This window comes from Rhopalosiphum maidis, chromosome 3 (assembly GCF_003676215.2).
Source record: "Rhopalosiphum maidis isolate BTI-1 chromosome 3, ASM367621v3, whole genome shotgun sequence".
In the NCBI taxonomy this organism is placed as follows: Eukaryota; Metazoa; Arthropoda; class Insecta; order Hemiptera; family Aphididae; genus Rhopalosiphum; species Rhopalosiphum maidis.
Window position 1 is genome coordinate 35,045,247 of NC_040879.1, and position 23,859 is coordinate 35,069,105.

Consider the following 23,859-nt stretch of genomic DNA (forward strand, 5'->3'; position numbering starts at 1 on the left):
TAATATAATATATCATAGTAAAACAATGATATTACGATGATTCGTATTGTTCTCTATTATTATATATTTATATACCTCAAGTGTGCTTACCACGATTCTTGGTTTACAAAAGATTGTAAGATTGTGAATTTATAAATTCTCAATATGGAATTTTAGCGAGATTTTAAATCCATATTGTATCGCTTTTCACGTTTACAAGTGTATTTATAAAGTATCTATTGTAAAATACATAGAAATATTTTGACAACAAATCTCGATATCTTAAATATATGTATTTATTTATATAGGTACTTTAAGTTTTAGAAACTTCGCTCTAAGCACGCGTAATATTATTTAATGTTGTGTATTAGTGAAAGTCTTGATTGACTTCAAATCAAATATATAATTCGCAATATAATTTTATGATATCATTCCCGAGTTTATTAAAGCTATGGAGAATTTTGTACATCGTTACAACCATTCTTTAGAAGTTATAATTGATTGTATTTATATCATATTATAATATAAATTTATACTAAGGAAAATCCGAGAAAAACATTGATAAAATAATCGATTTAGGCGCTATACGCGTGATTCTTAATTTGATAATAAAACACATGGATATCAAGTACTATCGTGCACTATTTTCGGTTAATTTATTAGCCGATAACACAATATTATGTGCATTCTGGTGAAATGCAATTTTATGGTGATGCACTGTATTATTTGGTCCGCAACATAGCCGGACCGGCTCTAACGCTGTCGGCATTTTGTCGAACATCAAAGGTGTAACCTCAAGACGCGTACTTGTAAAACAGATAACTTATTTAACTAGCTTTATTACATGTTTAACATATTACGATTTCGCTTAAGATAAATTAATAATTATAAAATACGGAATTCATGTTTTTTTTTCAGTGTACCCATGTTTACTACATTTTGGTCAGTGTATCCTAACCTCGTTTTGTGGACAATTTTAACTGAGATAGGGAATTCGCTTGTGGTAGATTGAAGACAGTGGCACAATAAATAGGGGAGCTTAGGGGGAGCTTAGCCGCCCAAATATTCTAGAAACTTCCTCAAAAAATAAATTAAACTTTGTCGGTTTTCATTGTTAATTGATCATTATAAAGTACATGTATACTACATTATTATTATTTAAGCATTTAATTAATTTAATAGTATTTGATTAATATTACTATTGAAATTTGCTTATGCTTATATTACATTATGTAGAATATTTTTGGAAGTCATTCTGAAGTTCTTTAAATATATTATTACAATGGAAAAAGTATACAGCGATGATGTGGTTCAATCATGATTTAGTCTAAAAAAACTGTTTTGTCAAGGTCTAGCTTTGATTTTGTTTTATTTTATTAACTCCAATACTGCTTCATATCTAAATTAAAATCTACATATTATGATTCCCTAGATACAAATATGAAACTTTCGAACTATTTTGAATACCGTAAAAAAAAATAAATTGTTGCACTGTAAAACAAATAACTGCTAGTGAATGCAATGAATTAACTGAATATAAAGTTTCGTAGTTGAAGAAAACTTTTGTTATTTAAATAAAGACTTTATTACTAAAAATAATTAATAAGTACCTAATTAATATGCAACTTGAGGTATATAACTAATTTGAATTGGATAATTAGAAAGTTTAAACTTTTAGAAAACTTCAAAAACATATTATTTTAGAATTGAATGAAACACCAAATATCTGTTATACTCTTGTTTTTTTCCAAATATTATAGTATCTAATCTCTTAGTCTTCACTTTAAAGTAAGTAAATAATAAAACTGATATACATATATAAAAATATGATTGAAAAAGGCGTTCATTATTGCATTACTTAAAACTTTAAAATCTATATGTTACTTAAATGTATTAAATTGTATATTTTTTTTTATAAAAACAACTTGTAGTGTAATCATTTTCATAATAATATTATCTTTAAAAAGTATGAACTAATATTTAGAATTTGTTTTTGAAGAAAGCAAGGGCTATATAACATAAACTTTATATATATATTTATACATAATATAGTAATATTTATTTATTATTATTATTATGTATAAAGTATATACATTAAATAGTATTGAGTCTGCATTATAACTAAGCAAGATAATTATTTAATAATTTGTTTACTAAATAAATTTGTTATAAAAATACTAATGAATATAATTAAATTAGGTTCAAACAAATTTTAAAGGTAGCGATAGTTAATACAGTTTATGTAAGTACTGACATACCATATAATTTTAAGTATCTACTGACCAAATCAATTAAATTTAAAATATTCATTAATTAAAAAAAAAAAACAGATATAAAAATAAAAATATTAATATGTTGGGTAACCTATATCTTATTCAATACAATAATAAAATGTTGTAAATACGAAGTTTTAAAAATAAATAAAAACATTTCAATCAACGTTTGATATAATATAGTTGTATCATGTATTTTTATTTTAAAAACGAATGAAAATATCAAAATCTACACTGAATAGTAATAATAGTTAGGTATACTTCGCACATACATAAAAAAATATTCCTTCACAAAGATTGGAAATAATCTATATAAGTATATAACTATTCTGACATATCACTGAAATATGTACGCCAAACATATTATAATATATATTGTTGTTTTCTACTAACAGGGAAAAATTATATAATATAATTTTTTTATAAAAATTATTTTTACTAGCACAAAAAATTGATTTCCTGAACAAACAATATGTCACAGTAAAACAAAAAGTATCCTCCTTAAATTCAGAAATTACAAAACATTTCAAATAAAGCATGCTACGTTTACAAAAGTATTATAATAAAAATAATATGAATATTTAAATAAAAAAGCATAAAAACTATGTTTTCAAACTAATTGTATTTAAAAGAAGAAATGTTGGATTACCGTATTAAAGTAATTAAATGAAAAAAAATGCACGTTTATTTATCATGTAATTTTTCAATAATATTATTTTCTACAAAAAAGTAAATAAAATATATACATATTTTAGATTATGAGCAAAAGAAAAGATAAATGTATTGATTTTATCATGAAGGGTTATTTTTTTTTTTTTTGTGGATGAGTAAAAGATAAATTGTTTTGATTTTCTAAAATTGGGATGGTTTTGAATATAAAATTGAATTTAGTTTATACTATAGATCAAATATAAATATTCCTAGCACCTACTTATTATTTTATTATCAGGAAAAACAAAAAGATAATAATGAAAAACGGGAATTTTTATGCAAATCCAATTTTCGACCAAATTGATTTTGTTTTTTATTTTTATTTAACTCATAAACGAATAACCTTAAATATGTGCGAATTTCAGTAAAAATGTTCATGTTCATGTTTTTTTTTTATTGACGCTAAAATTATTAAAATATTTTAACTACTTTTGAGCTATTTATAGACATAAGAAGTTTTCATTTTTATTACTTTTTTTTTTTTATAAAAGTTAATAAACAATTGTTTGCTAGGTTTAATACAAAATTCAATTAAAAAATATCAAAAATCTTCAACCACAATATTTTTTTATTGAAAAATAGGAAAAATTAATAAATTATTTTGTAATTAGTAATTATAAATTCATAATAGTTTTAATTTGATACTTAATATTTAAAAAGTTAAGATTTTAATGAACGATTTTTTATTAGTTTTTCAACCTACCTACAAATAAAAAAACAAATCTACCGAAAAGCCAAATCAATTTCAAGTTCAAATGTTTACAAAATTCATACCTAAAGTTATCCTCAAAGAATTTTTAATATTTTACTATATTTAAAAAAGAAATAATAATAATAATAGATACTTAATTTTTTTTACAATATTAATATTATTAATATAAATTATTTTAAACTCTGATTTATTTATAAGCATGAACAATATTTTTACCATTAAAATGATATTTATTTTAGTTATTTTTCTTAAATATGGAAAAGTTATTCTTATACCTATATACATTTTTTTATATGCATTATTAAATGGAATGTTGACGAATTTCTTCAAAAATTTCAAAAAATTGCAAGCTATTAGTTATTCAGTTCGAAATTCATGAAAACTTTTAAGTTTATATCTAAGTTTTAAAAAAAAACGTATACAAAATACTTCAAAAATAGTTCATAATTAAACTATAAAATCTAAAAAATGCAGTAAAACAATTATTTTTTATAGATATTTTAAGTTTCAATTTTGATGAAATTATTTATATTTACGATAAATAATGACATGTTAATTATTTTTCTATGATTTAAAAATATTATTCAGTGGAACTTAATATAAACTTTTCTGTATTTTACATTATTATGAATTTTAGTATATACTAGCGGTTCTTAAACTATTTTAGTTCACGTATCACCAAAAATAAAAAAATGTAATCTTGCCTACCTTAAATAAATGAAATCAAATATAGTGTAAAAATACAATATCAATTTTTACCTCATACATTCTAACATTTTAGATATATTTTAAAATATTATTTATTTATCGATACTTCAAATAACTGTTTACGGTATTTACAGATATATGTTATTGAGTGTTATATAATTTTATATATTATGGTTAAAGATATATCATTACAATAATTAAATACTATTTATAAAATAAATGTGATATTTTTGGAAAACAATTAATCAATCTACTATAATTATAAAAGTAAAATACATGACTTAAATAGCCATATCAAAAAAACATATCACTTGATGGTATAGACTGAAAAGCCGTTTTTACCTTCAATCGTTTTTTGTGTACAAATTGTACAATGATATATCATTGAATTCAAATTGAACAGACATAAAATAATGATCCAATCGATATCTAATGTGCTGCAGAGTGGTACCCACTTACCTATCTATTCTTAAAATTGTAATAGTAGAGAGACTGATGGAATATTTTGCGCACAGACTATAAACATTGAAAATGTATTTCAAGTGCAGTTGCACTTGATTAAAAACAAATGTTCAAATTGCATATCGATTAGAATAGTAGATTTAATTAAAAGTCAAAACCTAATTTATATTATATGCGTTGTAAAGTTTTATGTATCAGAATTTTGTAAACATTTTATTTTTATATACACTAAACTTGTTGAGCAAATATGATAGGACTCAACAAAAACCGTACTAAATATTTGAAGTATATAAATTTAATAAAAACAAAATGTGTTTAATATTATATGCTAATACATAAACATACTAATTTACCTGACTGTTTGAATTTTGGTCGGTTGTGAATTTATACTTATGTCCTGGTTTTGTAAGTTAAAATTAAAATTCTTTTCTGGTGGTTTTGAATTTATCTGTAAAATACAAAATTAGTTTTTAAATTTATAAAAATATCTTTAATTTAAAAAAAATAAACAAATTTATAAATAATATGATATTGATTGAAAGTAAAATTATAGAACACTAATATCTATATGTTGTGCATATTTGTTTTTTTTTTAATTAACTTAAAAATAAATCTTACACATTAAATTCACTTTTTGGACTTGAGTTTTCACCTATTGACTCATGTACAGTATTGACAAAAAAATCAGTTTGATACGCATATTAGTATAATTTTCAATATTATATAACCATAAAATAAAATTAATCCATAACATAGTATGCGATATTTAAATTTATTTTACCAATAAAATGTTTGTTTGTTTTTATTAATTTGCACTTGAATTATCACTATAAACTTATATTTAATATATTAAACATGTTTAAACTGAAAAAGGTGATTTTTATACATTAAAAATTATTTTAATATTCTATATTTTAAAGATGATTATCAGAAAATTTAAAGAATGAAATATTTGCTATACTATTATTATAAAATACATTTTTTTTTTTATATTTAATCGTACTTTTTCTATTGAAAAGCTATTAGGTTACCATAATATAAGTAAAACTTTTTTTCATACTAACAAATACCTATATTTACTCAAAACAAAATTTAAAATTAATATCAATTTCACTACTACGTTATGTATAACACTTTAGTATTATATTACAATAATAAAAATTTACACACCTGAAATTTATCTCGATGTATCATTAAGAAGTGTTTAACTTTTGAAACATCGTTTGTACGAATAGCCACTTCCAGTAATTGACTTTCAAAACCAAGATGGTCTGTAGATGCAGAAGAACCGAGGCTAAACATAAAAATAATAATTAATATACAAGAATAACGTAGTTATCAATAAATTATTTTTATTAGCACATTCATTAGAGTTTATAATTTGTTTTATTTTTTAATCCATTACCATATGCTCGATACGTGAATTTATTTAACAACAATATGTTTAATTTTCTGTATGTGTCTGAAGACACAAAAACACAATATTTTAAATTTTTAGTATAAAAATTGGTTTTTGGTGAACATTGGATCAGGATTTGAGAGGATGGAAAGTAAACTCTTACTTTTTTTTAATTATTAATATGAAAATATTTCTATATAAATTAATTTATATTTTCTTTTCAAAATAATCAGAAAATAAACTAAAAACAAAATTATAAAAAAAGGACAACTTTATCTAACAATATTTTTTGTAAATACGTTTTTTTTATTTATAATTAAAAAATATAATAACCTTATAGATAATTGAAATATTCACCAAATATTTAACTTTATAAAAATTTCGATAAGATTTTACATAGGTAAAAACAGTAATAATAAGATATTAAAAATTGATAATTTTTTTTAATGTGTTTAAACTTCAGAATCCGTCAAAAATGTGAAACGTTAAATTACTTTATAGTTAAAAATTATTAATTTCATAAATTTTAGTATGAGTATAATAAATAGAATAAGTTAATTTAATCAGAAAAAATAGATGGCATACGTATCACATCAAGATCAGAGAAAATATCCATTGATATTAACTCAAAAAATATATTTAATACAATATATTGTATTATATATACTTGTATAAGTAATAATAATATAATACAGTAGTCAGTAAGTTCTCGTTACAACGAATACTGATACAACGAAAAATACCGCTATAAAGAAAATCATAGAAGTACCCTGCCGAAAACCTATTAAAACAAAGTTAAATTTATCTTAATACAACGAAATAGTTGATTTTTAAAATCCCGATACAGCAAACTATTTGTATAGGTTAAAATATCTGTATTTTCTCTTTTTAATTTAATCTAAAGATAACATTCATACAATTTTACGAAATTATCTAGCTATTCAATTGTCAATTATTTATAATAAAGTTATTTATTTTTCGCAAAATATTTACATATGAATTATTTATTTACTATTTACATATGTGTATTTGAATTATATAATGTTTTTAAATTTGTTTTTATTCGAATTTTCGAAATTTCCGTTATAACGAAAATATAATTCGGTCCCTTGGAGTTCGTTGTAACGGGAACTTAAGTTACTTTAGTTATTTGATATCGTGTATTGTTGTTTTTTTAATAAATCTGGTCATAAATTAATTTATTAGACTATAAAAAGTCATTAGACTATTATTTTTCAATTGATATGTTGTACCGCTTAGATACAGATATTTTTTGATATACCTAAGAAGATCTAAATTTTAAGTATGATTTCGAATTAATAATCGATTTATTGATGTAGAGTTTACATACTTCACCTAAAATAGTTATTAAAAACAAATTGTTGAATAGCATATATATATATATATATATACCATGGATAAATAATTAATTATTGTTTTAAAAAATATTGGCTGATACTTAATTATATTTAAATCAAAACAATCTTAAAAATGTTTATTGTATCACAAGCCAGAGAAAAAATAATGAGTAGATTAGTAGATTATATTTTTCTACATTGATAGTTTAGATTTAAATAGAAAAGGTAATTGATTAAGTTATATAGGCACTATGATATGGTTAAGAGCTAAGAGCTATGATGTCATTATGTAGGGTATCCAGCTAGTGTTATAAAGAATACATTTAAAAATGATTTAATAAGACTAGATTTTAAGATAGAATTAACTAGATTACTGTTTTTTTTCAAGTATTTCAAATTTTTATAAGCTTTTGAAGTTAAAATATTTACTATATTGTAAATTCAGTCATAAATAGCTATTTATTCTTAAAGGATTTTTGATATTTTGTTATAAATATAAAAATAGAATAACCGTAAACACTTAAAATTGTCATCAAATATTTTTATGGTTATTTATATATTTATTTTCAGTCTTATTTCAATGTTTACACGGTTAAAATGTTAGAAAATAATGCAAAATCACACCTAAGTTGTTTCTATGGATATTTTAAATTAGTTTAAATTCACTGATACATTTGAAATTCAAATATTTACAAATTTATAAAATCACAAAAATGTGCAAATTTTTTTTCAGTTGAAAACGTATGAATAGTACTATTTTCATAAAACTCTAAACATTTACTACAATGTTCTTAAAAAGTGATTTATATTTAAATCATAAAAATAACGGTATTTATTATTTTGTTGTACTTCAAAAATATTATTTGTAGGGGACGTAAAACTATTACATATCTATTATCATATTTTATACGCACAATGATATTTTCAAATGGAATGTTTTCAAAAAAATTAATTCAACCTATTGTATTACCATTTTTGGTTACAAAAAATACCAAAAATTCTTATACCATTTCTTATCCATCTATTCTATTATAATCACTGGTATTACTAATAGTAAAATTAGCTACTTTGCTTAATAATAGCAATATCAACAAATTTAACATAGCACATAGTTACAAGTACATATTTAATGATGTAGCGTGATAAACCTACTGATTCGCTATTTTTTAATTATAAATATGTATATTATTTTCAGAAGGTGTTATATGCTTAGAAAATTGGGAGAGTTAAGTTTTAATATGTTTTCGATTTCATGGTAATGTACCTTATGGTATATTATGTTTGTGTGTGGTTCGAAGTTTGCTTCTACATAAGCATTTTTAAGATTCGTTTTTTTTTAATTTTTCTTCACTATAAATAGCAAATGAATTTTAATTTTAAAACCTGATGCTTTAAAACAAAACACCTCATAAGCTATTCTTCCTGAATTATAAAAATAATTTTAGCGTACAACTTCGTTCATTTTCATTGAAACGAAAAATATCTATTTATCATCTTGTGATTTAATTATTTCGTAGAAATTTATTTTATTAATGTCAAAAACTTAAAAGACTTAAAATTACGCAATTACGTATATAATAATGTATTTTCTACAGGTACCCCATTACACTTTTTATAAATTTTTCCCTTATTTTAAACATTGTTTGACGATAGGTGCGTAAGTATTCATAACATTTAAGATAATAATAATAATAATAATAATAATAATACACGATAAAATATAATATGCGGTATTTTGTTAAAAATAATTTGAACCTTTAGTATTAAGAATTGAAAAGTAAATTATGAATATTTTAATTATAAATTAATATTCTACATTTCTACGAAATACAGTCTGACACACCGTCTCCACTCAGAATCGTATTTCGTATGCAATGGTTCATTATTGAATTCAAATTTAAAATTTCCATTATACAGTGACGTACTTAATAATGAAGTACGCGTAAACAAAAAAAATATATAGGAGAGCTACGCGTTTCAGGTTTTTAATTCTGAGACTGTGTATAGTAGTGAAATTCTATAATTATGTGTTTTATAACGATTTTCAATTAAAATATTTATTAAATAGTTTAATATAGCCCGTATATTATTATTTTTTTTTTCGAATTTTAATTGTTCAAATTTCCGATTGAGTAGGAATTTCTAAATATATTTATAACTATTTACTTATTGAAAAAATAAATAAACAACTATGTAATATTAACATTAATTACGCACCTCTCTATTTAAACACTTTTACTTAATATTTTACTTATATGAGTATGTTATTTTGTTATTTTTATTTTAAGCATATAATAAACAATGCAAATATGTAATTACAATAATATACAATTTGTATATATCTCCGATGGCCAATACAAATTAATATTAATATAAATAAAACAATTCAATTTCTTTCAATTTTATTTTAGATAATAACATTTCATGATTCGCAAAGATTATAGGAAAACAGTATTAATATTCTAATAAATAACATAAATAGCAGTAACTTACAACGTTAATTATTAATCATTTTTAATTTTTTTTTATTAAATTAATTTATTGAAACAAAGCTAATCTAGTTATAACATAAATAATATGTATTAACTAATAATTTAACTGGAGGAGTTAAAAAAGAATCATAAAAATAAAAATAATAACAATCGCTCATCATTAAGATGTTAAATAAATATTTGTTCATAAAAATCATTCATAAAAGAAAGAAGAATTTTAATTTTTAATTTTTATGTTTTAGGTATACTATAAACTATATATTGTGTTCACATTATATAATTTTTGTTTACCGTATATCAATAATTTATAGTTTTGATTATTTTTATGTTAAATTATTTACAAATTTTATCTAAACAATAGATTTTTAGAGACAAAATATTATAATAATTAATATTAATGTTAAAGAACAGTGTACTTTTTAATAATTTAAATCACTGAATATGGGTGTTTAAAAATCATAGGATTTGAGTTTTGACATGTTATTTTATTCTTTGTTAGGTTACTATCTTCAAGATTTAATAAACTTACTAGAGAATTCTCAGAACTGTTCTGTTTACTGCATAAACATCTAGAACATTCTAATAATGTGTACCACGGTACATGACAAACTAAATAATATATTCATGAATATAATATATGTTCATAAGAGTCATGTGTTGAACTTTATTAATTAAAAGTTTATAAAATTTCAGATAAAAAGTGTATAGTTTACAATAGATTGATAACACAATTTTATTACCGCTTATATGATATACGTTTTCAAATATTATTCTCATGTATTCCACACTTATTATACAAATGTAATATTTATTTTATAACGTAGTTTCAAACTACACATGGTTTTTTATAATTAGTTATATATATATTTATATAATCAAGATATTACAACACTATATAATTGATGTATTTATATATATATATATATATATATATATATTATATTGCATATATTTTAATACTTAAGTAATACATAATATTTTATTATTTTAATATAAATATTAATAATATTTCATTGGTCCATGCATTATATATCAATAACAAATTATTATTATTAATTTTATTTCAAATATTCGGTTAATATTTAATAAATAGATAGTTAAATGACTTATTTAAAAAAAAAAAATACCCTATCTATTTCCTTTATTTCTTTCACACGTTCTAAGGTAAGTGAGGAATATATTTATTTATGTATTATTAGCAATATTATAAATTTATATTTTAAGAGGAGCTATGAATGTATTGGTTTAACAATCGTGTGTTTTCGTTTTCAACCTATTAAATCTAACATAACCTTTTAAGACATTAAAAAAAGCATAAAATGTCCATTAATTTTCAAATAAACGGATAAACGGGAATTTTAAATCAAAACTAGCGACAAAATCAATTTTGTTTTTTTATTGAAAATTTAAAGTAAATATAACATTAAACATTTGACATCTTTACCAAAAAATGTTAAAATTATTAGAATTGTTTATAATTGTATCATTTAAAAATTATCTCTTTCTTCTTGAATTATAAATATTTGACATTTTTGATTCTTATAATTTTTTACAAACATTTTTATTAATAGCCTTGGAATACAAATTTTCTTTTAAAATATTCATGTTCCAATTAAAACATCAAAAATATAGTAATAATATTATAATGACTATATGTTAAAGTTAGAATTTTTCAAATAAAGAAAAAAAAGAAATTCATCAAAATCACGAACATTTGTAAATTATTTTGTAGTTAAAAAAAACATAAATCATATATTAATTTTAATATACAAGGTTTCTCATAATTTTTATTGTTAAAATTAAAAAAAAAAAAGTTTGTTATTATTCCACAAATATGTATTATGAGAATTTGATGTTGAAATTTGGAAAAAATTTGATAATCATTCATAAATTAACGATGTTTCAAGTTTATTTTATTTTTATTTTATTCAAAAACTAATAAACGTAAATACTCGAATTTTCACAAAATATTCATGTTAATATTGCATATACATATTAATACATTTTTCAAAATATATTGTTTCTTTTTAAGTTATACATAAATATATTAAATTTAAAAATATAAATATTATTTGTACACATATTTCTAATTCCTTTACTAACACAACACACCATAAGGAAATATTAAACGTATTATTATGTACTTTAATCTATATATTATGAATAATTTAAGCGTTACATGACAAGTAAAATAAACATTTAACTACTTTTAGAATAAGTAATTTTTTTAGTTCACCCAATTACTACTACATAAAACACGTTTTCAATCAAACCTTATACTAGGTTATTAGTTTTTTTAAGAACACTTATTACTTTAAAATCTATTAACGTGTTTGAAAACATTTTTTTACATAATATGTAGTCAAAACAAAGCATTTAAAAAAATATTGTTATTTTAATATTTTTTACTTTTATGAATGACAACATACATTTTTATTTCTGAAAAAAAATATTGTGTGGAGTATTTTGAATATCTCGTATTTCAGAGTATCCCTAACTCTGCTAAACTAAATTTTAAATACTTTTAAGTTATACCTAACTCAACAACTATTTGCTGTCTAAATTTAAATTTTTATACATCAACATTTTCTGAAAATATTCTGTTTCAGAATATGAAATTAAAATATATATTGGCATTCAAAAAATAAAAGCATAAGCAATTATATTGATAGAAAATATTAAAAAATGTTATTTTATTTTGATTAGACATTATGTAAACATTTTATTTCAAAAATGTTAAAAGATTCAATAAAAGAACCACTAGCAGTGTATAATAATCATGTAATATTTTTGTAATGCATAGTAAGTGATGTAAAATAATGGTGAACTAGTAATGTGAAAACAGATATAATTTTGAAATAATATTTAACATTTTTCTGCATTTTTAATAGATAAAAACACAGTCCTAGAACTATAAGCCTTACGCACTCTAGTGTTTACACAACTATTACTCGCGTTAGTGTATCGCACACTGCTTATAGTACCACAATTAGTAGAACGTAAGTCTTGGTTAGTAAACAGAATATTTTCGTAGATATTGCTTTGGAGTTTACAAAATAATACCTATACATTGTTTAATATAAACTATATAGTATATTATGTATACTCTAAATGGAGCCCTAGGTATCTTAATTTACTGATTTAGAATATTATTCTACTGACTTATATTCAAATTCATAGAAGTATGATATTATATTATACTACTATATGTTTCGAACAAAGTATGTGTACCCATTATCATTAATAGGAACCTGAAACGTGAACATCTTAATATAGTGTATGATTTTAATATTTGATTTATAGTTAGATAAATGGTTATACACATAACATATAAATAGTACAATGTTATTTTATGTATTCAATAAATACCTGCAACGTGGAGTGTTTAACGGGATAAATATTTTTGATGAACTTAACACGTCTTGTTTCTGTCTTTGTAACATGTCTTCAGAGCTCTTATCGCAGACAGGATTAAATCCCCCCTCTCCTGAAGACGCATTATTTTGACAATCGTCCTGTGAACAAACATGTATGATTCATGAGATGCATTATACTATTGTTAAAGTCCAAATAAGGATAAAATATATAACATTAAGACAATGAAAATATCTGAATATACAGCGTGATTAACTAAGTATATTCACCCATATTTTATCTTTTAATAAATTATGAATTCATAAGTAATTTATTAAGTATACCGAAAGTTTAAATCTTCAAATTTTTAAATATTCAAGAACAATCAAGAATAAGTGTCCTGCGGTAGTACAAAATCTCTTCTATTTACAGTTCATCGATTTACTAGTATTCATTTATAAGCAGATAATGTTATAAGACATAAAAATAAACATATACAGTTACCGCTTTAAAATACCAAATAAAAATATAATTATATAAATTTATGATGAATACATTAATTTTTCTTGAATGTTTTAAATGGTTTAAAAAACAAAAATGTAGAAAAAATAATACGTATTTATCATGTATATACTACTCATTCATTATATTTTATATTCGCTAAATTATTTATGAAATCATTATTAATAGCATTGAATATTATAATTAAATAAAACGAGAAACTGTTTGAAATTGAAAGCAGTTTTAAGTTAAATTATATTTTAATTTATGAAATTTATAGTTTAAAATATATGCTTGCCTATTATAGTATTATAAAACAATTAACTACTTATATGAAATTATAATATATAACTTTATTATTATTAACACATTTTTTTGTATTTTCCAAGACTAAGTTAATCTAAGTTATAAATTATAATTCTATAAAATATAGAACATATTATTATAAATCAATTTATTTATGTATTAAAATAGTACAAGCTCATTTATTAATTATGTATATAAAACTAAATAAAACTATCCTTATAAAAAAGAATGGAATCCAATAAGAACTTTTTAAAACCAAACTTGTTGTAAATCTCACAAAATCTCCCATTCTCTGAATTTTTCATTATACTTTCCGAAACAAAGTAACAAGAAATTTAAAACATAATGACTAGTTTAAGTTACCAACTAAATAAAATATCTAATCAAAATATTGGGTCACGTGAAACTTTAAGTGCACTTACACTACTCAAGAAATGATCACAGATAAAACGAAAAACAAATCCTTGTAATTCTGATACATTCCTAATTTCCTCCTTTTTCTAAAAGCACCTGTAATGGGAAACCAATCATTTTAAATCTAAAACGAGTAAGACTTGATTTTATATTTTAAAATTGTATTATTTATCATTAATTTAAAGCCAAAATCAATTTATTCAGGTATATGATTGAAGATTATTTTTGAAAATGAAATTTTTAATTTAAACGTTATCGACATAATGAAATAAGTAAATATATGTATTAAAATCGTTTTGATTAAAAAAATTTTGGTAAAATACAAAACTATATAATATAAATAATATTTTTTTTTTAAACTTAGTTGTAATAAATACAACTATTCATCTTACCTATAGTAATATAATTTAAAACAATGTATTCAATTTCAAACTAAATTATGCAGTTAAACTTGCCTATTATTTAAGCATAATAATATATTATGTTATTTAATTTATATATTCTTATATTTCATAGTATCTATTTAATTTAAATTATAATTTATAATTTAATGATAATTTACATAATAATCGATTAAATAGTTAATTTATGGAGTTTAGACATAGTATTATAAAAAAATTTCTCGAATTTGGTGAAATTTATAATAAAATACATACATTAAAATAATTTTATAATTAAATAAAAAAAAAAATATATTTCAAATTGTTAAAAAAAATTAAGATTACAAAATTAAAATTCATTCATTTATAATACAATTTAAATTTGGTTAACTGAATTATTCTTAAAAAATGATAAAAAACTGAAACATTAATTAATACTAACACTTAAAAAAGATAAACTATAATTTATTTGAAACTTTTAACAAATTCATGAAAAATAATAATAAAATATAAATAAATTTTAAATGTTTTTATCATTATAAAACAGTTTTTAATAATCTATTATATTATATTGACCATACCATATAATTCGTAATTTAGGCTTTTTTTGCCTAAAAAACTAACTTTCATCGTACTTACAATATTTAATTAATATTTATAAGTAATTTATTTATAATCTTTAGAAAAATATATGTACCTACCATAAAATAATCACATATTTCGCGGAAACTGGTTGGTAATTTAGATATATCACAATAAATGTAAAATATGAATATACATTGTTGAAACGTGAAACGTTATATACTATCGCCGGTGGTATAATTTGATAAAAATTATAAATGAACTCAGTCGTTTTGACGTATGCACTCTTAGATGCGGGAGTCTAAGACTCATTTTTATTAGGATTACGCAATAAAAATTACTCGTATAATATAAGTTGCTATTGTAAACACCAAACCACTTTATTATCTTTGCACTGGTGGATGAACTAGTTAATAAATAAATCAATATTTATTAATCACAAATATAAAATATATTTTATACACAATAATATTTAAGACGATATATCAAATATAAAATATTACTGACAATATTAAAAATCAGAAACCCCCAAAAATATGACATTATCTCTTTAGGATATATTGTTTTAAATGTCCACTTAAACACAAAATAATGTCCAATGTCAATAAATCCCCAGTATTGATAAATATATATATATATATATATTATATTATTATATAAATTGTGACTATTTAATATTTAATTATTATTATTAAGTTTTTTTTAAATTAAATGTTTTGAATATTTTAATGGAAAATTGTTTTATGTATCTTATTAAAAAAATTAAATTCTTATAGCTTTAACAAGTTTTGAAGATATAAATTTAACTAGAATGTAAAACTCAAATCTATTATGGATTTGGAATTAATTTCTTTATAATGTATACATTTTTGAATTTTAATGAATAATTACACCTTTACTTTTTATTTAATCATCTATTAACTGTATGTGTACATTTTACGTAACTATCTGACTGATTAAATATTAAATAATCAGAAAGAAATTACTGAATAAGATTTTTTTGTTTTATAATACTTATTTATTATATTATATTATATATTTTTATTATGATTTAGTGAATTCACGTTATTTATAATCTTGGCAGTTGAATGTTAATTTTAAGGTTTTCATGAAAAATAATTGTATAAGGAATGCATTTAAATAAGTTAAAACCTAAAATTGAAAAATTAAACACAGATACTACTTTATTTTCTATATTATTTTAGAAAAGTATACCATCATATTAATTGTATTATTTATATATGAATATATGATTACACACACGGCGTTTTAAATAGGCAGTTTAGCTACACCATTGTCATGTTTTATATTTTTTAGTATCTAATAACTTATTAGTTATAAGAATAATAATACAATTGTAATATTGATATTCTGTTAATAGATTTAAAATAAATTAACCAAGGTAATCAACAACATTTAATCTGTAATATAATTTGTAAATACTTGAATTAAGTGTTAAACTAGAAATTAAATTTTAGTAATCGTAGCTTATTGTAAAATGAATGGCCATTGCTTCTGAGTTCTGAGTGGTTATTAAGATCAATAAAAATAAATAAATATATAATATTACAATAGGTACAATTATGAGGTGTATAAGTTTAATATAGTAGGTATAATCAATAAAAAGCGTAACTAAAAATAAAATGTTATAATTAACTTAAAATTAGTTTTCAATAACTCAATCGTCATCTATATTATTCATGGTTAAATAGTAATTTAGTAATTTATAATTTAAATTCTATGTTTTATTCGACCAATATTTACTACAGTATTTTATAATCAGTAAATATTACTAATATTAAAAATAATAAAGCTTACTTTAAAGTTTTTATGGTGCCATCGGTAATACTATAACCATAGTTGATGATTTTGGTTATATTTGATAGTTTTGGTATATTTTTTATCCCTCGATTTATTGGTGTAGTGATCAAATCCTATGGGGAAACTTTTTGACTTGCTATTTTTTTTAGTTGTCCAGGTCACTCAAGTTCTTAATATAAAATCCCCCACAATAAATAGATGGTTTAAGTAGACTACTTATAACAATACAATATAAATAACACTAAACTAGCTATGTATTTTAAAATCTTTAATTCCTACTTAATCAGAAGTTCACTAGCGGTAGAAATCTATGTGCGTTAAGAAAACGTAGTTTAAATTTTTATTCAGAAATGTTATTTTGATTTAAGTACCTACCGTGTATATTGATTAAAATATATAATATTATATTACGTAAATACAATTATAATTTAGTAAATTAAATTTAAACTATTGTGTGTTTGTTAAAATGGTTTGAAATGTTTAAAATAATAATCTATAAATGTCATATATATATTTGCTGTATAAAAATAACCATTACATTTTTATACGTGGTAGTATTGATAGAATTACTTTTAAACCATAAAGAGTTATTTTAAGAACTGGAATATTATAATTAATTTTTATTTTCTATAATGAAGGCTAAATATTAGTTTTGATTACTAAAAATTATTGGTTACCTACCGAACAAATATAATTGTACAAAATAAAAAAAGAATTTTAATTTTTTTCAAAATATAATTTTTATTGGCTCAGATTTTATTTTTAAATACTCAAATTCTGTTTAAAAATGACAAGAGGATATTCAGATTCTTATAATTTATTTAAGAAATCGATAAATTGAACACAGTATTTTTAAGAGGTTTACTGTCATAAAAAAATGTCTACCACATTTCGTGAAGTGGAAAATAATATGTAAAGGATAGGTCAAAAACCGCATTTCCTCCGTGGATTATAACGTAAAATAAAATTATTTCTCTAGTGTTGAGAAAAAAAAACTTGAGGCAGCTGTGATTCGTATTTAGCTGGGACAATAACGTGATTTCCCATCGGTCACTCTCTCGGGAACTAAAAGTTTTTACCCAATGAATAATGAAAAGTTTTGATAGTCTCTGATACATTTGTTGTGGCCGTCAATTGGTAAAAAATTCAAAGGCACAAAGACTGAAGATATTAATTGTCACCATGCAATTTCATTCACTATAAGGCGATCGCTTTTTGTGAAGTTGCCACCGAAACAGCGGTTAATTTATAATTAACAGCCCTGACATATACACGCACATAACCGAAAATATAAATGATAGTGAGTTAATTGTATAATATCTGTCTTGTGAATTATTATGTAAGAAAACGCCAACGCCCATGTTTACTATTGCGTATTTGTCATCTGTTAACAACTTACGTATGTGAACTCTTGTATTCCACAATGAACAAATATCAAATATATTTTGTACTAGATTAAATAATAATTAAATGTATTAATGTGATATTGAAATAAAATATTTTCATATTCCAGAGTATCGTAATGGACAAAAAAATGCATATTTTATAGAAATTCGTTAAATAAAAATTACATACATTCAATTCTAATTTAGTTATAGTTCTCAAGGTAATTAATTAACCGAAATATCTTTAAATTGAAGTTTTTCATTTGAAAATTGTATTATGTTTTATTTATATTGAAAAGCGCGCACTAATAACAATAAAGCACAACTCATATTATCAAAAGTGGTATTATCCGTTGTTTACTAGCACCTACTAAAATCGCCGTAATTATTGTGTAGTTCCTCGTCTCAATTGTTTTCAATAATATATAGTATTTTGTTTTCTAATTCATTAATATTCTCAATTTTTATCAGTGAAATTTGTATTATTTTTCAATTAAGTTTATGTGAGCGACTGTTAGTTTACGTTTCGTGTTCAGCTGTAAGTAATTTTGTTTTATAATAATTGTTATTGTTTTGTTCATTATTGGTAAATTATGAATTGAGTTAGAAATAATTAAAAGAAAAAGAAATAATAAAAAATTATTTTATCTCGTATTTATTAAATTATTGTCGAACAACGGTGTTCTAGTAGTGACAATTGAATTAGTCTATAAGAAGATAACTATAATTTTCTCTTTTTGTGTCATTATTAGTTTCAATTAATTTTAATTTTACTCATATTCTAGTAATTTCGTTTAGTTATTTAATGTATAAAATTCAAATTATTGCAACGCTTATAGTTATAAATTTGCAATACTGTTTACTATTATTATATTCTTGTTGAGCTAAAAAAGCTATATATCTGATGTCCAATAAAAAATTGTTAAATAAAATAAGTCACTGCAAAGGTTATATTAAATATATATTCGAATAATTGTGACTAAATGCATTATATTATTTAAGAAATACGACAACTATACTAATAATAAAAAAAAAATGTATATGTTCGTATATAAGGTACGTATACCTACTGTTACTTTAGGTATATACAAAATGTAATTTTTATAATTGTGTAAGCATTTTATATTACATATTTTGTTTTATCCCATAGGTGTTCTATGCATTTTATAAATTTAGTTTTTTACCAATAAAAAAATCATGATATTTTTCAGATTTAATTTTCAACCATTACATTCAATGTGTAGAAAATATTTTAATATTGAATTTAAGGTTATCGATGTTAACATCATTGACATATTAGTTTTTGTTAATATTATTATTATCTGTCAGCGAATTTAGGAATACCATTAAGTTTAATAAGACCTGGAAAGATGAGACGTCATTGAACTAGAATTTCAATGAAATGAGATTCAGCGAAGTCGGTATGAATCCTTTAAACTATAGTGCTGAGTTGGGCATATATTTTTAATCGGGGTACAAAACATAAAAATAAACACAAGTGGCAGATAAAAAGATACACGTTTTATGTTTTTCATATTATGTTTAGTTATTATACAATTTATACAACCTAAAATATTATGATTCACGGGCAGCATCAATCCAAAAGGCCGTAATTTACTCATCATCGAACTAGTGAATACAGGTGTACTTCAGTCGGTCGTACCGCACAAACCAGGCTGTGGCCGATTTAAATACGTTTATTTGTTTACATTTAATACGGAAAAAATATTAAGCCACGGAATAAGTATTTCAGTTAGTGTCAGCGTTTTTTGGTCTTTGTGTATAGGCCATATTTCGTAGACTACTCTCGTGCATTTGACGTATTCATGTTAACGAATTGTGTCCAGACACAATAGTCGTTTCATTTGATTTTTTTTTTTTTGTCTTTAACCAACGTTAAATGGATTTTATTTTTAGCTTACTTTAGTTATAAAGTAACATTCGTTCGTAAATTAAAAATATATGACGTATAAAATGTGTATAATACTGAAACATTCGAAACGGATAAATGTCTCGATTTGAATTTACCGTCAGACAGCCTGTGTAAAACCACTCATCTTTTTCGACAGGCCGTACACAGATCGTGTGTATCTCACAAACGTCTACCGGACACAAGCGTCGTACACCGCTCGAGAGTTCGAAAAAATCTAGTAAAAGCGACTCGGATAACCTGAAAAAAAAAAAAACCCCAATGGACACGATTCCGTGTTTGGGACACAACTCGTTTCAGTCTGTGCCTTGTCCATGTCGATGCCGTTCACGCCCCTGCCGTGTTTTGTAATCACGCACAGCGCGCACCTTTCACAATAGGCTATATTATATACAACGGTACACAACACATTGTCGCTGCGGTACGCGTATGCGATAAACATATTTCACCGAATTCTTTGTTGCCATCACTGCCAGTGGCCGGTGCTGTACTATTAATTTATGTCGCCTGCAACACTTCCATGCTGCATATTGACTTTGATATAGCACGATGTTGTCGATGTTATCATAGATGCAGTTCATATCGCGTTTGTTTTCGGCATGTATTAAAATGGGATGTTACAAATGTCGTTAAACGCTAAATAAGTTCCCTCGAAACAACAGAGTTTTAATTGTGCACAGCTCACTTTTGTCTTGTTTACTTTTGGCCACCGTCAATGGTTCCTGATATATTTATCTTGGCCACCGACGAGTATGAACATCCCGCCGTCAATACGGTAAACAACAATTATTATTATCAATTTTGTCATTTAGTACATTATTATAGTGTAGCCAAGAGAGCTCATTATCGTTTCACTATTATTGATTACTTAATGACTGCGTTGCTGTAATGCTGTGTATTATTATTATTATTGTTATTTATTATTTATTTGAAACAGCAATACAGCCAATCATCATCATTTATTTATTTTTACAATTTTTATAGTTCATAAGCACACACACACACTCACACACACATTCATTATTACACATTTACGTAACTCGTCAGTATTTATTTACCGGTGCTTTTGACCATAGCTAATTGAGCTACGCACACTCGTGCGCACAACTACACAATTAGTCGGTTATTTTTGAATAGAGTGTTTAAAATGGGATAACATTTTTTGAAAAAAAATCTTATCAGGTTTTTTCAACGTTATATTTTTATAAAAACTTACTTCGATGTCATATTCGATGGGCGATAGTAACGGTACTTGAGGTCTATTGATACTGGAACCCTTCATTTCAAAACAGCTTCGTCATTCCCACTTCCCGTACTTGGCTACAATCTAAAAATAAATAAGTTATGTTCATCAGTTTACTTGCATTACTTAATTTTAAAGCAGCTTATTAAAAAACAATGATTAAAAACTTCATCCAACATATAAAATATACAATAACTTCATCATATAATAACATTCTATTATTCCGTATTTTATGTAATATTTATAAAGTTATTTATTGAAATGTATACCTACATAATAAAATAAAAATAGTATGCCTATTTCCTATATATTATTTATTGTAAAAACCACAAAATCTAAATATTATATTGTATTTTGCATTAATAATGTCGATGTGTCTGGCAAAATAGAAATTTATTTAGGAAAGTTTCGTCTTAGTTTATTTTATATTTTAGACACTAATTATGTTAACTATTTATTTTTAATTTTTTTTTGTGAATGGCATTTGCATATTATTGTCCTTGAATAATTACTGTTGAAATAATTTAATTATACACTTAAGACCTATCTATTGTGTTTTAAGTCAGTATAGCTTTAGTACTCTAGTGACTTTCTAAAAATTACATGGATTTATTCAAAAAGTTATTTTTATAATTTATTGTTTGTGTAAGTAAAATGTATAGATAATGCATATTATGTATTAAATTTACTTAAAAAAACTTATCGATAAAAATAGAAAAACAGATTACAACTACCTAGTTATTTATTTTGAATTATATTTTTTGTTTTATATTACCAAGTATAGGTAGCATAAATTTTGATATTTTCTAGTTTTGAAAAAATTGAAAATAACGTTGCAGAAATAATTGAATCAATCATTAATTTTCTATAAAATGTTAAGCAATTTTTATTATTATTAATCATTGTATCATAGTGTTCATAGTTATATTTTTAATTAATAATGTTATTGTTGTAATCAATTCTTAATAATTAACAATAAACTTAATTCTCTGAAAGCGGTTAATACTTCAGAATTACTAATTTGCATTAATGTCAAAAGTCAATATCAAAAAATGAGGTCAAAAATGATATTCAATGAATTTGTATGTACAATTGTTGTGATTATTTTCTAGAGTTATAATAATATACGGTAGTCATGACAATTTCAATAATTTTCATATATTATTCGAAAATCCCATTATTATTTACCAGGTACTATACACATTGTCAAATTAAAACAACGCGTGTTTTGATGTATAATAATAATATATGTATATGTAGGTTATAAATATTTATAAATAATATCAGACACATTTAGTACTGGAACTTGGAAGACTAACACTTTCCGTAAAATATTTTTCCATGATTTATATAAATATAATATAGGTTCTGAAAATTCAATTTACTAATTTAGTGAGTTCAAATACCTGATATTTTTTAACATAATTGTATAACTATAGGTATTAATTTTTTATACCTATTATTTCTTTTGGTGTAAATTTTTGAAACTTATAAACAATTATATAACAGAAACAGTAATTTAACATATTTTATAATTATTTTAGTATGAAATTGAACGGTTTTATTTCTAAAATAAAGAAAATTTGAATTATGAATTTTAAAAATAATCAAATTTAAGAAACCAATTTCTGTGTGAATATATTGCTCATACGAGTATAAAATGTATATTCAATAAAATATTTTTTTAAATCACGAACAATTATATTCTAATCTAGTTATATTGCTTCTTAGTAAGACATTTTCTCTATGTATTTTAAGTACATTTTCGATAAAAATATTTTTGGAAACATTCGAAGGACCATTTATTGTTGTTTCCTGTATACTTATTCTGTAAATATAATATTTTAAA

The 23,859-nt window shown here is 22.5% G+C and overlaps 1 protein-coding gene across 1 annotated transcript in view; it reads right to left on the minus strand.

The window, feature by feature from the left end:
* The window catches only part of LOC113557912, an 80,657-nt gene extending 58,608 nt beyond the window's left edge, over nt 1-22,049 (minus strand). The window contains exons 1-4 of the mRNA XM_026963452.1: nt 21,984-22,049; nt 13,464-13,609; nt 6,016-6,139; nt 5,199-5,293 (exon numbers count right to left, since the gene is read on the minus strand). Coding sequence (XP_026819253.1) covers nt 5,199-5,293; nt 6,016-6,139; nt 13,464-13,609; nt 21,984-22,049 — 431 coding nt within the window. The remainder of the gene's footprint in view (nt 1-5,198; nt 5,294-6,015; nt 6,140-13,463; nt 13,610-21,983) is intronic.
* Between the last annotated feature and the right edge of the window lie 1,810 nt (nt 22,050-23,859).